This window comes from Nicotiana sylvestris, chromosome 9, assembly GCF_000393655.2.
Source record: "Nicotiana sylvestris chromosome 9, ASM39365v2, whole genome shotgun sequence".
Classification (NCBI taxonomy): domain Eukaryota; kingdom Viridiplantae; phylum Streptophyta; class Magnoliopsida; order Solanales; family Solanaceae; genus Nicotiana; species Nicotiana sylvestris.
In genome coordinates this window covers 2,249,593-2,267,887 of record NC_091065.1, presented here as the reverse complement: position 1 = coordinate 2,267,887, position 18,295 = coordinate 2,249,593, and the positions used below count along the sequence as shown (strand labels likewise).

Sequence of the window (18,295 nt, the reverse complement as noted above, 5' to 3'; positions counted from 1 at the left end):
TGGAAACCCAAAACTTAATTATATACTATATTTAATAACAACTCGTCAAAATAATATTAAGTGTTACATATAGCAACACCATGGAACTTCCTTGCCAATATTAACACAACCTAAGTAAGAAATTTTCATATACTGACCATTTCACATTTAGGAAGTGCAAAGTAAAATATTTCCTCGTTAAAAAAAATGCTCAATCAAGAATGCAAATATTGTAAAAATTTTGGGGTGTTACAACTTTCTCTCCCTAAAAAAAATTTCGTCTCGAAATTTACCTTGTACTAGTCCCGAAACAAATGTGGATATTGAACTCGCATATCCTCTTCTCGCTCCCAGGTAGCTTCTTTGCCTGAATGATTTCTCCAAAGAACCTTCACTAATGGGATTCTCTTTTTTCTAAGCTCTTTTATCTCCCGCGCTAAGATTTGAATTGGTTCTTCTTCATATGTCAAATCAAGATTAACCTCAATAGACTCAATAGGAAGAATATGAGATGGATCTGAGCGGTATTTTCGAAGCATAGAAACATGAAAGATGTTGTGGATCTTACCTAATTCAGGTGGCAAAGCTAGCTTATATGCAACCGGACCAATTCTTTCAAGTATTTCATAAGGTCCAATAAATCGAGGACTAAGTTTACCTTTTTGGCCAAATCTCATAATCTTCTTCCATGGAGATACCTTTAAAAATACCTTATCGCCCACCTAATGCTCAATTTCACGCCTTTTAAGATCAGCATAGGACTTTTGTCTGTCTGAAGAAATTTTCAAACGATCCTTGATGATTTTTACCTTATCTTCAGTTTGTTGCACAATCTCAGGACCCACAAATTTTCTTTCACCAACCTCATTCCAACAAAGAGGCGTTCTACATTTTCTCCCATATAAAGCTTCATAAGGAGGCATGCCTATGCTTGATTGGTAGCTATTATTGTAAGCAAATTCTATTAGGGCCAAATGTTTGTCCCAGCTACCCTTAAACTCAATAATGCAGGCTCGAAGCATATCCTCCAAGATTTGTATTACCCTTTCAGACTGGCCGTCTGTTTGTGGATGGAAAACGGTGCTAAAATTCAACCTGGAACCCAAAGTTTCTTGCAGACTAGACCAAAATCTGGATGTAAACCTCGGATCTCTATCAGACACAATAGAAACAGGGATTCCATGCAGCTTCACAATCTCATTAATGTACAATTCTGCTAAACGTTCCAGTGAGTAGTCCATTCTGAATGCCAAGAAATGAGCACTCTTAGTTAGTCTATCTACAATGACCCAAATCGCATCATGATTTCTTTGAGTACGTGGAAGTCCAGAAACAAAGTCCATTGTTATCCTTTCCGATTTTCATTCAAGTATTGACAAAGGTTGCAGTAAACCAGCTGGGACTTGATGTTCGGCTTTTATTTGTTGACATACCAAGCATTTAAAAATGAACTCTGCAATGTCTTTCTTCATACCACTCCACCAATAGTGTTCCTTAATGGTCCGATACATTTTAGTACCTCCAGGATGCATTGCATAAGGTGAACTATGTGCTTCAATTAAGATCTGCTTTCTCAATTCATCATCATTAGGAACACACAACCTATTTTTATAAAATAAGGTACCATCTTTCCTTAATGAAAAATTTGATTCTCTTCCATTTTGGACTTCTTCAGCCCATTTCACCAGCTTCTCATCTAACTTATGTGCTTCTTGGACTTGCTCAAGTAAGACTGGCTTGACTTGCAAATTAGCAATGATAGAACCATTAGAATTAAATGAAAGGCAAACATTCATGGCTCTTAATTCAAGAAGCAAAGGCAAATGACTTAGAGTTAAACTTGCAAGGGAATTGCGACTCAACGCATCTGCAACCACATTGGCTTTACCAGGATGATAATCAATCGTGCAATCATAATCTTTGATGAGTTCAATCCATCTACGTTGTCTCAAGTTTAACTCTTTTTGTGTACCCAAGTAATTCAAACTCTTGTGATCAGTAAATATGTGACACTTCTCTCTGTAGAAGTAATGCCTCCAAATTTAAGGCAAAAACAATGGCAGCAAGTTCAAGATCGTGAGTGGGATAATTTAACTCATGTGATTTCAACTTTTGAGAGGCATAAGCAATTACTTTCCCTTCTTGCATCAAAATACAACCCAAGCCACGATGAGATGCATCACTGTATACCACATAATCTTTTCCTTCAGCTGGCAAAGAAAGTATTGGAGCTTGTGTCAACAAGGATTTGAGCTTTTCAAAGCTCTCTTGACACTTGTCATCCCATACAAACTTAGTATCTTTCCCCAAAAGTTTGGTTAAAGGAGAAGCTATAATAGAGAAGCCCTTCACAAACCTTCTGCAGTATCCTGCTAAACCCAAGAAACTTCTTATCTCAGTTGGAGTTTTAGGGAGTTTCCAATCAACAATAGCTTGAATCTTACTAGGATCAACCTTCACACCTTCAGATGATACAATGTGCCCTAAAAAAGCCACTTCATTCAGCCAAAATTCACATTTGGAAAGCTTAGCGTAGAGTTGTCTCTCTTTCAGAATTTGCATCACAATTCGGATATGCTTATCATGATCTTCTCTATTCTTGGAATAGACTAAAATGTCATCAATAAACACTACCACAAATTGATCGAGATAAGGCTTGAATATACGGTTCATTAGATCCATAAATGCGGCAGGAGCATTTGTTAAACCAAATGGCATTACCAAAAATTCATAATGGCCATACCTGGTCCTAAAAGCAGTTTTAGGAACATCTTGCTCCCTCACACGCAACTGATAATATCCAGACCTCAAGTCAATTTTTGAGAATAAGCTGGCACCCTTCAGTTGGTCAAACAAGTCATCGATTCTAGGCAGTGGGTATTTGTTCTTGATTGTTACCTTGTTCAGCTGTCGGTAATCAATGCAAAGCCTAAGAGTGCCATCTTTCTTTTTCACAAATAAAACAGGAGCTCCCCAAGGTGAAATACTGGGACGGATGAAACCTTTCTCAAGAAGTTCTTGCAATTGAGCCTTCAACTCTTTTAATTCAGCTGGAGCCATTCTATAAGGAGCGATAGAAATAGGGGTAGTTCCCGGGACAAGATTTATAGGAAATTCAATCTCCCTTTCTGGAGGCAACCCAGGAAGATCATCAGGAAATACATCAGGAAAGTCGCACACAGTTGGTATGTCCTTAAAACTTGGACTCCCCAATGGTGTATCGACTATATGAGCAAGATAGGCATCACAACCTTGACAAATCATTTTCCTTGCCAAGACCGCTGAAATAATATTAGATGTCAATGATCTTTCTCCTTGAACTACTATGTGTGAATGTGCAGGAGTGCTAAATGTCACTTGCTTCAACCTACAATCAACCACTGCGTGGTGCCTATGGAGCCAATCCATGCCAAAAATAACATCATAGTCTTGGAAAGGCATTTCAAGCAAGTCGTCAGGGAAGACCGGATTTTGAATCATGAATGAACAATCTCGGTAAATCCTGTTAACAACAGCCTGATGACCTAATGGACTCGTGACTAGCACATCAAATTCAAGTCTCCCAGATTTAACAGTATCAGGAAATGCAAGTAATGAGCAAACATAAGAGTGCGAAGATCCAGGATCAAATAGTGTAACAACAGATATGCCAAATAAGTGAAATTTACCAGCAACCACGTCTGGGCCATCCTGGTCATTCTTCTGTCTCATAGCATAAACTCGTGCAGTAGCCCTTGACCCACCATCCTGATTAGCTCCACTCGAACCCGTTGCTTGCATATTTCGAGGTCTAGTACTGCTATTAGCTTGAGAATGAGTAGTGACAGGCTTTTGAACTGATCCCTCTGTATGTGAATACGAAAAAGGATTAGGATTAGGACAATCCTTCACTTTATGATCCATACTTCCACAATTAAAGCAAGCATCGGAAGCTCGTCTACAGGCACCATAATGATTCTTCCCGCACTGTGCACAAGTAGGGGTATGAGTTTTGCCTTGGCCATAACTTGGAGTACTGGCAGTAGAATAATTCGACTTATTCTGCTTATGATGTAATGATTTATGTGTACTCTCAGTCTTGGAATAATCAAACTTTCCCTTTTTGGATGGACCGCCATAATCTGAATTACCCTTCCTAAACCTGTTTTCTCTCCTACTAGCTTCTTCCTTTGTCAATTCTTTCCCAAGTAAGAGCAGCTGAAATCAGCTTGGAAAAATCATCAAGTTGTAAGATTGCCACTGATTTTCGAATGTAACCATTCAAACCTTCTTCAAATCTTCTGCACTTGTCTCTTTCACCATCAATAATACCTTTAGCATAGCGAGAAAGCCTGAGAAAGTTTTGTTGATATTCTGCAATAGACATACTTCCTTGTCTTAAATTCAAAAACTCTTTCTTTTTAGCATCACAATAGACAGGGGGAACATATTTTGCACGAAATAATTTCACAAAGTCATCCCAAGTCAGCACCGGAGGTTTTGCTTTTGCATTTGGCACACTTACCCACCAATCATAGGCGTCTTTTTGTAAAAGAGAGATAGCATACTTAAATTTGGAAGCATTAGTACACTCCAATTGTTCAAAGACCCTCTCCATGCGCTCGAGCCATTGTTCAGCTACCGTGGGATCTGTAGTGCCTTCAAATTCAACTCCGCCCATTTTTCTTATCTTCTCAAAATTCATTTCACTAGGTTCTGACCTTGTCCCAGCCAAGTGACGAAAGAACTCAGCCATTTGCTGGAATGGAGGAGTCATAAATGGAGTATTATGACTTATTGCTCTTGGATTACTGCCCACTTCATTTCCACTAACACGCGGATGATTTAGGTCAGGCAAGGGTTCCTCATTTTCTCCCTGAAGGTGAGGCATGACATTATGCTGAGCCTGACTTTCATCAACGGATTTAACAGCTCTATTCGAAGAAGAGGCCATATTAAAATTCCTATAAAAGATAAGATCACACTGCATTAGGGACATGTACATGATGCACGTGCACACAGAATCCAATAAATTAAATTAAACAAGTATGCAAAAATTTATAAACTCCAAGTCATTTTCAAAAAAAAAAAATAACAACAAATATTACGTACTATCACAACAAAACAAATCCTAGAATCACAAGCCGTGGCTCTAATACCAAAACTTGTAGCAACCCCTTTGGGAGGCTACTACATAAGAAACAAATATAATTCCCTACTTACAAAATATTAAAAGAGATATTAATAAAAATATCCAAATTAATTTAGTAGCGGAAATAGGCCCATGCGAAAAGGTTCAAAGTGCAATATATTTTTTTTAACAACACAACAACAACAACAACGACCCAGTATAATCCCACAAGTGGGGTCTGGGGAGGGTAATATGTACGCAGACCTTACCCCTACCCCGAAGGGTAGAGAGGCTGTTTCCAGGAGACCCTCGGCTCAAAAAAACAATAGGAGACGATATATTAGTACCATAAAAATGCGTAATAAAAATAACAACAATAACAACAACAATATATAAGAGATATGAAATATGAAATACAGGATACAAAATACGAAATACGAAATAGGTGGCAAGTATAAGTACAACTAGAGGGAAAGCCCTGCATCAATAGACGACCAATGACATTCCTAGTCTAACTCCTAACTGGATAGTCTCCCTCTATTGTGCTGTAGAAATATTCACACTCTCCCCTAACCTACAACCTTAATGCTCGACCTCCATAATTCCCTATCAAGGGCCATGTCCTCAGTAATCCTAAGTCGCGCCATGTCCTGTCTGATCACCTCTCCCCAATACTTCTTAGGTCTTCCTCTACCTCTCCGCGTGCCCACTACAGCCAGTCGCTCACACCTCCTCACCGGTGCATCAGTGCTCCTCCTCTGAATGTGCCCGAACCATCTGAGTCTTACTTCCCGCATCTTGTCCTCCATGGGGGCCACACCCACCTTCTCTCGAATATCTTCATTCCTAATCTTATCCATCCTTGTATGCCCGCACATCCACCTCAACATCCTCATCTCTGCTACTTTCATCTTCTGGATGTGTGAGTTCTTTACCGGCCAACATTCAGTTCCATACAACATGGCAGGCCTAACCACTGCTCTATAAAACTTACCTTTTAGTAACGGTGGCACTTTCTTGTCACACAAGACTCCCGACGCTAACCTCCACTTCATCCACCCCACCCCTATACGGTGTGTGACATCCTCGTCAATCTCCCCGATCCCCTGAATAACCGATCCAAGGTACTTGAAACTACCTCTCTTGGGAATGACTTGAGAGTCAAGCCTCACTTCAACTCCCGCTTCCGTCGGCTCAACTCCAAATTTGCACTCGAGGTATTCCGTCTTCGTCCTACTCAACTTGAAACCTTTAGACTCAAGAGCATGTCTCCAAATCTCTAGCCTCTCATTGACGCCGCCTCTTGTCTCGTCAATTAGAATAATGTCATCAGCAAATAGCATGCACCATGGAACCTCCCCTTGAATATGATGAGTCAGTGCATCCATCACCAGGGCAAATAGGAATGGGCTGAGTGCAGACCCTTGGTGCAACCCCGTAACAACTGGAAAGTGTTCAGAGTCGCCTCCTACTGTCCTAACCCGAGTCTTAGCTCCCTCATACATGTCTTTAATCCCCCTAATATAGTTACTCGGGACCCCTTTATCCTCTAAGCAGCTCTACAAGACCTTCCTAGGCACCTTATCGTATGCTTTCTCCAGATCAATAAACACCATGTGGAGATCCTTCTTCTTATCTCTGTACTGTTCCACCATCCTCCTAACAAGGTGGATAGCTTCTGTGGTAGATCGTCCCGGCATGAACCCGAACTGGTTGTCTGAAATAGACACTGTCCTTCGCACTCTCATTTCTACCACTCTCTCCCAAACTTTGATGGTATGACTTAATAATTTGATGCCCCTATAGTTGTTACAGCTCTGGACATCACCTTTTTTTTAACATACACCGTAATTTTATTTAAAATAAAATACAATGTCAAAATATTAACACAGGGTGATATAACCCTTCTTGAGCAATCAAGAGATTAAAACAACTTTCTAACAAATTTATACACTCATTCAAAATCACTGCAAGTTTGTATTATACATAAATTTTAAACTATCGGGTACAAAGAAAGGGAAACTAGTTTTCTCCTTTTCTACATATTTACAAGACAAAGTGTAAATTCAGCATATTACAAGACCTGAGTCATTAAAATGCCCTAATACAATAAAGTAGGTTACAAATTCAAGTTACAAGATTTATATATATATATATATATATATATATATATATATATATATATATATATATATATATATATATATATATATATATATATATATATATATATATATATATATATATATATATATATATATATATATATATATATATATATATATATATATATATATATATATATATATATATATATATATATATATATATATATGTATATCATGTACATCATGTATACGTCCCAAAACTATGCAAAACCAAGGGGCATATGCAAATGTGATCTTCATAAGTTCTTCCAAAAGACTAATTCACCCTGGCCATCTTCAGATTTCATCCCGAACATTTCCTACGATAGAAAACAACTATCGCTAAGCATAAAGCTTAGTGGTGTATAAACTTTAGGCTTGGAGTCATTAAATTCTCCAATTCCCCTTTTCAGTCATAGTTAGCTCAATTTAACATAATTTAAAACAAGTGAACAAATATATCAAACATACCAATATCAAACTTTGAAGTGTTTCCAAATATCAATAACAATGTTCAAGAGTCTAGAAAGTGTATACTATCAATTTAAGAGAGTATACCAAATATCCATTTTTCGCCCAATATGTACGTCATGCCATCACACTAAGCATAATCAGATATCAAGATGGACCGAAGCCCCAAATCAAGTAGGGTCAAAACCCAATAGACAAGAGAATCAAGAACCATATTAAAAATGGCTTCCTAGTTCGTACTTAACACGGACAAGTTCCATAATCCAAGACGAACTACAAATCCAAAGTCAAGATGGCAAAAGATCCGAATCAAGAGGCATGCCAAGTGAGTGACCAAATCACTGCCACAAGAAGGAAAAAGTCCCAACAAGAATGCAAAATGATCAAACAATCCGTACGAATGGGCGATTTAGCAAATTTCTGACAAGACTTAATATAATACGAATATAACAATATAAATTGAAGACAATAAAAACAAAATATCAGGTTATTTCAACATATTTCCAGCAAGCAAAAAGAGTACAAGTTTATACACAAACCTTGGTATTTTACCATAAAACAGTTCAATCACAACTTGGGGACGTTCGAATCGTCTACGCCGTAAACAAACCAAATCTGTCCACTTCCTCAAACACTTCCCCTTTGATTTTTTTCAAGGGTTTATATACCTTAAATACATAATCAAATATCTAAATAAGTTCAGTGATTTAACAAGTCAACTAAACATGATATTGGTGAAAATTACCCAAAAACGTTTGAAACAGAAATTCTGGACAGTATCACTGTTCTAAGTTGTGACTCCGTTGTGAAGATCTATACGGACAAACTAGACTTTATAGCCTTCATAAAAGTTGTAGATATATGTCTTACCGTTTCAGAACATCTTGAATCACCACCATATCAATTTTGAACAAAACGTTATGCTAAATGTACTAACAGCAGTACATGGAGTATTTCAAGAACTGAAAATTTGGACAGCACCTGCCCTGTACTTTCTAACTCTTTTTCAGGTACATAACAACAAAACTAGATTTTGATTCCTTCATAAGAGTTGTAGATTTATGTAATACCTTTCCAGAAAGTCCTAGATCACTTAAATCGGAGCTCTTTACAAAAAGATATGTAGAAAATACTAGTAGATATCTAGTATAAAAACGGGTTATAGAAACTTACCAAGAGGAGCAACTTGATCTTCACCAAAAACGAATTTTGTGTGTTGATTTAGTAGAAATCCATGGTTTTTTTTTGATGAACCTTCAGCTTATTGTTCTTACAGAGGAGAAAGATAGAGAGAGATAGAGATAGAGAGATAGAGTAGAAAGATAGAGATAGAAAGAGAGAGGTAGATATTTCTTCTTCTTCTTTTTTTGTTTCGGAAGAGTAGAAGAATAGGGAGCTTACGGATAGATATGAAATAAAATGATTCCTCAACTACTAAATATTCTTAGATAAATACAAAAGGTTGGAAACCCAAAACTTAATTATATACTATATTTAATAACAACTCGTCAAAATAATATTAAGTGTTACATATAGCAACACCATGGAACTTCCTTGCCAATATTAACACAACCTAAGTAAGAAATTTTCATATACTGACCATTTCACATTTAGGAAGTGCAAAGTAAAATATTTCCTCGTTAAAAAAAATGCTCAATCAAGAATGCAAATATTGTAAAAATTTTGGGGTGTTACAATTACGGTTAAAAGGGTTTGAAGGAAAACATATAGTTGGGGATCCTATAGTTAAGGATCAATTACAAGGACAAAACAGTCTTTTCAACCATTCCAAGGCAACAAAACAAGACGAAGAGAAGCCCCACCGTCGGCAAGAAGTCAGGCGTCCACCTGGAGAATGAGGATGAAGAATTAAAGAAGAAATCAGGCGTCCACCTGGAGAATGAGGATGAAGAATTAAAGAAGAAATCAGGCGTCCACCTGGAGAATGAGGATGAAGAATTAAAGAAGAAATCAGGCGTCCACCTGGAGAATGAGGATGAAGAATTAAAGAAGAAATCAGGCGTCCACCTGGATAATGAGGATGAAGAATTAAAGAAGAAATCAGGCGTCCACCTGGAGAATGAGGATGAAGAATTAAAGAAGAAATCAGGCGTCCACCTGGAGAATGAGGATGAAGAATTAAAAAAGAAATCAAGCGTCCACCTGGAGAATGAGGATGAAGAATTTAAGAAGAAGTCAGGTGTCCACCTGGAGAATGAGGATGAAGAATTAAAGAAGAAATCAGGCGTCCACCTGGAGAATGAGGATGAAAAATTTAAGAAGAAGTCAGGCGTCCACCTGGAGAATGAGGATGAAGAATTAAAGAAGAAAATCAGGCGTCCACCTGGAGAATGAGGATGAAGAATTTAAGAAGAAGTCAGGCATCCACCTGGAGAATGAGGATGAAGAATTGAAGAAGAAATCAGGCGTCCACCTGGAGAATGAGGATGAAGAATTGAAGAAGAAATCAGGCGTCCACCTGAAGAATGAGGATGAAGAATTGAAGAAGAAATCAGGCGTCCACCTGGAGAATGAGGATGAAGAATTAAAGAAGAAATCAGGCGTCCACCTGGAGAATGAGGATGAAGAATTAAAGAAGAAATCAGGCGTCCACCTGGAGAATGAGGATGAAAAATTGAAGAAGAAATCAGGCGTCCACCTGGAGAATGAGGATGAAGAATCGAAAAGGCAATCAGGCGTCCACCTGGAGAATAAGGGAATACAATTAAAGCATCAACAGTCAGGCACCCACCTGGAGAATAAGGGAATACAATTGAAGGATCAGCAGTCAGGCGCCCACCTGAAGAACAGAATGGCAATGTAGTTTGACATTACAGGTTGAAGTCAAAAGCCCGCCCATATGAGAAAGGAGCACACGTAAAGTCAATAAAGCAGAGGAGTCCAACCAAATCCCCAGCAAGAAAAAACAAGAGTCCCAAACAAATAAAGGAAATACGAGGCACAATGAAAGGAAATGCGGAACAAGTCAGAAGCAAAAGATGCCCGAGAGTCACCGAGACATCAAGACAACAAGAAACGCAAGGGCATGATCTAGATAAGATCTTGTAATTCATATACCATAGTCTAGTTTAGCTTTTGTTTTACCTTTAAAGCAGGGGGTAATAAGGAGGTCAGCAAGCAGTAAAAAGCAGCACGAAACAGCAGTAGCATCACAGTCCCATGGTAGTCCCAGCTACCCAAAACTTCCCGAACTACATTGACCTGATTCCTTTATAGCCAAGGATATGTAGGAAACCTTTGAAGCAGAGGTTCGGTCAAATCTTTCAAAAAATGCTTCCCACGGAGTATTCGAACAGGCAAAAATCGCTCGTATCCGCTCACTTTATCTTTGCACGAAAACTCTTCGAGTTTCCGCACAAAGAGGGGCAGCTGTGAGCACGTAATTTTTGCCTCACGAAAACTACTCTAAAATAAATCAAAAAATAAAACAAAAATTCTCTTAGTATGCAGTTTTTAGAATTTATGTGGCGTTTATTAATTATTTGTGTTTTTTCCGTAAATGTTTACTTTGTTATAGTTAAATAATAATAAATAAAACAAAAAATACATGTTGCATGCATATCTAGGATTTAATTATGCATTTAAAAGATAATTAAAAGAAAATCACAAAAAATATGCATTACCTTATTTTGGTCATTTAATTATGTCATTGTGTGATTAATGTTTTGTCTATGTGTTAATAATTGTTAAAAGGTAATTAATATTTTTTGTAAGGGTAATTTTGTTTTTATAATTAAAACTAGGAATTTAATAATTAAGGAACAAAATTAGAAAAGGAAAAGAGTTGATTAAAATGTAAAGAAAAACGGACTGGGCCATTTATTTGACAAAAAATTCAGGCCCAAAACAATGCATTTTACCCAGCCCAGGTCAGTCAACCCAAAGACCATCAAACGACGTAGTATATGGCAAATACTACGCCGTTTGATGATGCCCGGTCATTTAATTACAAATGCAAACCATACGGCGTCGTATGGTTGAAATAGATCGGGGCCGTTCATTATTTCTGATCCAAGGGCTCCCAGGATTTTGACCTAACCCGTGATCCCTACCCGATCCAGTACTCGGGCCAACCCATACCCCAGTTTAATTCAAACGACACCGTTCCTCTCATACCAATTAATCCAGGCCTTTGATCTCGGCAAATCCGACGGCCCTGATCCATCCACCCCAATCCTATATAAATCCAAATCCCTACCCCGGACCCCTAACTAAACACCCCCCCTCCTCTCCTGTTCATCGTCATCTCCGAAACACACCCCTAACCCTAGCCGCCCTAATTCCCCATTGCCTGAAACTCGGCGGCAACAACGCCGCCGGTCACCTCCTAAATACCCTCGACTCCTCACAACCCCCTTTTTACGGATCTAATATTAGTTTCCTTCGAATCAGATCACATAGTCTCGAATCTTCGATTGAAGGTTGGTCTGAAAAACCAACCTTCACCGATGGCCTCCAAATTAACACCACAGTCTCCCCTGTCCATCCTCATCACGGATCTGTTAGTGGCATGGTTCGAATCCGCCTGGAATTGCTCGAATCTTCATTTGAAGATTCGAGTGAAACCTGACCCTATCCCAACCTACCTCAAACTCACACCATTTATCCACCTCACCCCCCTCGTGCCTAGAACACCATTGCTTTGATTCGAATATACCTAGAAATGTTCGGATTTGAGATCGAAGAATTTGAAACCCTAAAAATTTCCAGTCATGGAATCTGTTCAATTCAAGTGAGGGATTGAGGTCTAAGAGACTTTAATCGAAGTATTCTCAATTGAGAATACTTCGAATAAAGTCTGTTTAAGCCTCAAAAAGGTCCGAATTCAAAGTTAAGCTTGGGTCCGTATTCATTTGAAGATTCAGAGGTATTTTCTTATTTCTTTCTGTATTTTATGTGTATATTGTTGCCTGTTTCAATAGCCTGTGTGCTTTTCATATTTGTTTATTTAGTTTTGTGATTCTGTCTCATACCCGTTCCTGTGATCAAATAATGGCATTTGTCTCTGTATGTTATGTTTGTTTACAATGTGTGTAATCGACTCGATTAGGTTCGTCGATTAGTTATATTATGGATTCCCGTTTATGATAATACTGATTGAAACAATCTGTTTACCTATTGTTTGTTGACAATTGTTATAGATAGTCAGTTGATTAGTCTTTTAAATCATGCTTGTTTGTAAATCAATGAGTCCGTCAAATGGATGTTGTGTGTATATTGATTTCTGGGCAGTTAGTTTCAGGTAATGCCAATACTGACAATGCCCCTGCATTCATGCCAACTTCAATTTTGATTCAAATTTTGTTCTGTTAAGTTGTTATTTGTTAATATATTTGTATGCAAGTTCAGTGTTCAATCTGAATTTAGCTTTTGTACATTAACTATTGCATTTCCCTATTTAGCATAGTCTGTAAGGACAGAATGTTTGTTTGATTTAGGAATTGGTTATTAGCTGCTAAATAGTTTAATTCAGATAAATCTGTTAAGGTTTAGGCAGTCTTTGGTCTGGGGCAGTAATAACAGTAATATTAAGGGATTTTCAAGGGTATTTCTGGGATAGAAACAGTAGGGTAATGTGATAATAGTAGTGTGCCGATAGTGGAGTGATAATGGTTATTACTTAATGATATGATGGGAAACAAAGGGTAATGGGAGTGCTGAAAATCTGGAAAAGTTTTACTTAATGGAACTTAAAGTAATAAAAACAGAATTTCAGTGGGATTTTCTGATTTTAAAAGAAAGAAGGGGTCCGGGCAGCATTAGGGGAATGAGTTATATAAGAGAGGAGTTGGGACTGATTTTGAAAAGAAAAAAAAAGGCAGACCTGTAAGAGAGAGATAGAGAACAGAACAACCATATAGAAAGAAATCTGAAATAAGAGGAAGAAAGAAAGAAAGGAAAGCAGAAATAGTAAAACAGAATTCTACATCAGAAACTAGTATTGAAGCTGATTCTGTGTTTTGAAATTGAAAGTTTTTTTTTTCAGTCTGCCTTGTCCTAAGTCTCAAAAATCAGAAATATTGTTTTTCATTGAATCTGTTCGGATTTATGTGATCCTATTGTTTAGTTAAAAATCTGAAATTTCTAAAAAAAATACTGCTATTGTGTATCTGGGTTTCACGGGTCCCATTTGTTGCTCAAATCTGCTGAGTTATTTGGCGCTTTCTGCTGATTTTGTTACTGTTGCTACTGCTGAAATTTACCCCTTCTGCCCTCATTTCCAGGTACATATTTTGTAAGACTCATGTTGTGAAAAGAACATTGGAAGAAAAAATGAAGTTTGGGATTATGATTATGTCTTTTACTCGTTTAAATCTATTAGTTTAAATTTCAGTTTTGTTTTAGTTATTTAACATGGTAGTATGCTTGACATAACGACTATAGTTAATCATTCCCATTTGAAGTTCGCATAAGTGTTGTAATAGTGTTATATATTTCAGAATTTCATTATGTATAGTTGTGATTGAATTATCAAGAAATAGGAAATATGGCATAAAGTTGGCCATTAATTAAGTCTTGTGGCATTGTTAGTTAAGTAAAGAATAGTATGGAAATGGCAAAAACTATATCGCTAGTCTATTTTGTCAACCATCCGATTTAGTTGTAGATCAAATGATGTTAGTTTTATTTTGTTCATATATGGCATAATAATGGTTATGTTTATAATCAATAGTTGAAAGATGCATTAGTACAATCCGTCGTTATGTTCATAATGTTGAAACATGGTGAATAATGTTATATGTAATATCATCTTATTAAATCAACAGGTAGATTTGTTCTCGTTCTTAATAACAAATGGCCTAGGAATTTATACAATGCGAAAGTTAGTGTTTAACAATAGTTCACATAGATTGAGAATCAAATTGGTTTGATTATATATATATATATATATATATCCCAAACTCAATCATAAGCAGAATTAATCAAAATAATTTCGCCTATTAGATTAAGAACAAACGATGTAGAAGTAGATTAGATTTATAATGTGTAACAATTTTAAGAGTGCAAAAATAGCATTCGTTACAAATAGAATAATGAAAATTCTTCAAAAATAGCACTCCCTGTCATGAGTCAGATTTTTTTAGTTTCATATACATTCGCATTTGAGTATACATATACTGTATTTACGAGAAAAATGGTAGTATTAATCACACGTTGTTTATTTTATTCTTTAAATTAGAATGGCTCGGAGGAATATAATTTATACGCGAAAAAAATATAATTTGCGATCAACGAGGAATTTAGAGACTAGAAAAATATTGATTTCTCATGACTTTCACATAAAAATGCATGGACGTAATAAACAATTTATGGAAAATTTATACTACTATTAAGAATATTTTGTGTGATTAGGGATGCGTTCGCGTAACCTGAATATATTTCTAAAAGCAATTCGGATTATGCGGTCGCGCAACTTCGAGCGAACATTTAATAAAAAGGGGGTTCTTCGGAGAATATCAATATTAATTTCACATAACCCGAGATATGCAGTCCACTATTTAATCATACAAGAGCGACGAACGTTCTTAATTTTAAGCACAATTTCGAACATAAGTCTATTTTGTATAATAAAAATAAACAAGAAATAATATTATTAACCTTTCTGTGTACACGTATGCGTGGCACGATTTTTTACAAAGGGAATATAATACGAATATACGTACGCGTGATTCGTTTACATAATTGTAAACAATCTAAACAAAAGCGGTAATAAAATTGGGCAACAAATAAAAAATGTATTTAACAAATCAAGATAATTAAGCCAAATATAAAAATGGTTAAGCGACCGTGTTAAAACCACGGAATTCAGGAATGCCTAACACCTTCTCCCGAATTAACAGAATTCCTTACTCAGGATTTCTGGTTCGCAGAATAACAAACAGTCATATTCTCCTCGATTCAGGGATTAAAACCGGTGACTTGGGGCGCCTTAAAATTCCCAGGTGGCGACTCTGAAACAAATAAACAAATCTCGTTTCGACTGTCCTTTAATTGGAGAAAACTCCTTTGCACCCTCGCGGGGGCGGAAAAAGGAGGTGTGTCAGTTAGCAGTCAGGAACCCGCCTAGAGAGCAAGGAATACATTTCAAGTCTAGCAATCAGGTACCCGCTTGGAGAACAGGGAGAAGCAGTTCAAGTTTAGCAGTCAGGATCCCGCCTGGAGAGCAGGGAATACATTTCAGTCTTTACATTTTTCAAGTTTTGAAGTTGGGAGCCCGCCCATATAACAGAGGAATACATTGAAGTTTGAAGTCAGTAAAGCGAAGGGTTACAACAAAAATCCCCAACAGAAATCAGAATGAAGACCACAAGTCGAGCCAGAAGTTAAGAAACAGCGGAGGAAGCACAAATCAACAAGGCAACATCAGTCACAAGATCAAGTTTGGAAATAAATCTTTGTAAAGCATAGATTATAGCTTAGTATAGCTTCTTCATTTTTGTCATGGTGTAATAAGGAGGTCAGTAGGAAGTATCAGCAGCAGCAACAGCAGTAACAGTAAAACCGCAACTTCATGGTAGTCCCAGCTACCAAACTTCTTGAACTACACACAACCTGATTCCCCTATAACCCGGGATATGTAGGTTGTCCAAAACCAAGACTCGGTTGCACCTTTCCTCTTTTCTCTTATCCTTATTTCTTCCCTTTTGAATAAAAATATGTTCAAAAATTAGTCACCTGGCTCACCTTATCTTTGCTTGAAAATTTTTCATGTTTCTAAACAAAGAGGGGCAGCTGTGAGCACCTTATTTTTTATAATATTTAATTTTTTTAATCACTTCTTCTATGTAAATATATTAGGGGTTTTAACCTACAATTTTTAGCTTTGTTACACTTTTTATTATAGGGTAAAAATACAAAATTTAAAAGGTGAATTATTACTATTAATATTATTTTATTTTTACATTTATTTTTAAAATAATAAAAAAATCCGAAAAAATATTAATTTTTTTAATTTTCGGGAGTGATTTAAAAAATAAGAAAAGGGGAAGTATTGAATAAAAAAAAAGTAAAAGTAGGTGGAATTCTCTTTTAAAAAGTAAAAGAAAGTAGAAAATTTAAAAAATAAAGTAAAGTTTTGTGGAAATTTTAAAAAAATTTAAAGTAAAAGAAAGTATCATTTTTAAAAGAAAAGCAAAAGAAAGTGGATTGTTTTTAAGAAAAGTTAAATAAAGTGGAATTCTCATTTAAAAAGTAAAAACGTGAGATTTTAAATAAGATAAAATTAATTAAAGTTGGAATTTAAAAAAAATAAAAGTAAAGAAAGGTGGGATTTCTTTTTATAAAAAAATAAAAGCATTTTGTAAGTGGGATTTCTTTTAATTAAAAAATAATAAAATATTTTTAAAAAAAATCTGAAAAATCTCGAAAATTTTACTATAAATAGGAGGGAAAAAAAATAAGAGAGGAGAAGAAAAAAGAAGAAGGGGGCGGAGAGAGAGGTATACACTCGATATACACTCCGGATACACTGGATATACAGGGGCAGAATTCATTTTGGAGAGAGTAAAAAAAGATAGAACCAAATTTTCTGAAATATTGAGAGTGGAAGAACACGAGAGAGAGTTCAAAGCTAGAAAGAGAAAACAAAGAGAGATTTTCGGACTATTTTTCTTCTTCATTTTTACTGGTTTTCTCTGTGTTGCTGGGATTTCTGGATTGAGGTGTTGAAGCTACTGTGTTGGGCTTTCTGCTGCTGTATTTTGTTGTTTGTTGTTGCTGATTGCTTACCCCATTTTTCTGTTCTACATACCAGGTACATGTCCTGAAACTCGATGTATGAAAATATCCAGTTGAAAATGAATGAAGTGGAGGCCTATTGTTGAAGTGGAGGCCTATTGTTGATTTACTGCTTTCATTATACTGTAATAACCGTACTGATGGACTGTTAATTATAAGTTTGTGCATTTGAACCGTTAAGTATGTGTTAGATATTTAGAAATGCATATGAGTTTAGTTGAGTATTCGTTGTAATAATTCCATGCTGGACTAACAGAATAGTTTCTATTAGTTTAGTTAATTTTTGGTTTTCCTAGATCTGTATAAATGGTATTTTCAAGCTGTGATTAATTAGGCCGTAGACTGTTAAAGTAGTGTGATACTTCTTCTCATCATGGGAGCTTTATATTTAGTAGTGATGATGTGAGTTAATCTATAATTCTGAGTTTGAGTGGTTGTGCGTGGGTTCGAAATCAGAAAGTTAAAAGTAGATATGAGAGATGTAATTCGTAAGGTTAATTTAGGCAATCCATTTTCATCCAGCATCCTTAATTCTCGAGTTTCAATTCTCATATGTGGTCACGTTAGTGTTTAATCAAAGTTCATGAGTCAGCATTTAATAAAAATGAGTCATAGTAGGAAATTTGAAATTTGAACTAGTATGCACCATGTTTGAAATTGTGATCATAGGCAGTTTACGTGGGTCATGAAATTTGAAATCAGTTGCTTTCCAACTCATGTTTAATGTTGCATTGAATTTATTTTACTGGCTAGTTAATTTTAGTAGTAGATTTATCAGATTTGTGTTCTTAATTAAATTGAAATTCCATTTAGTGTAAAAGACAGGGGT

The 18,295-nt window shown here is 36.3% G+C and overlaps 1 protein-coding gene across 1 annotated transcript; it reads right to left on the bottom strand.

The window, feature by feature from the left end:
* Positions 1–1,340: 1,340 nt before the first annotated feature.
* Positions 1,341–4,912, bottom strand: LOC138876950 (uncharacterized). The gene is made up of 3 exons (XM_070156225.1): positions 4,246–4,912; positions 2,090–4,157; positions 1,341–1,998 (listed from the first exon to the last, which is right to left on the bottom strand). The coding sequence occupies exons 1-3, from the start codon at positions 4,910–4,912 to the stop codon at positions 1,341–1,343; spliced, it is 3,393 nt and encodes a 1,130-aa protein (XP_070012326.1).
* Positions 4,913–18,295: the final 13,383 nt, after the last annotated feature.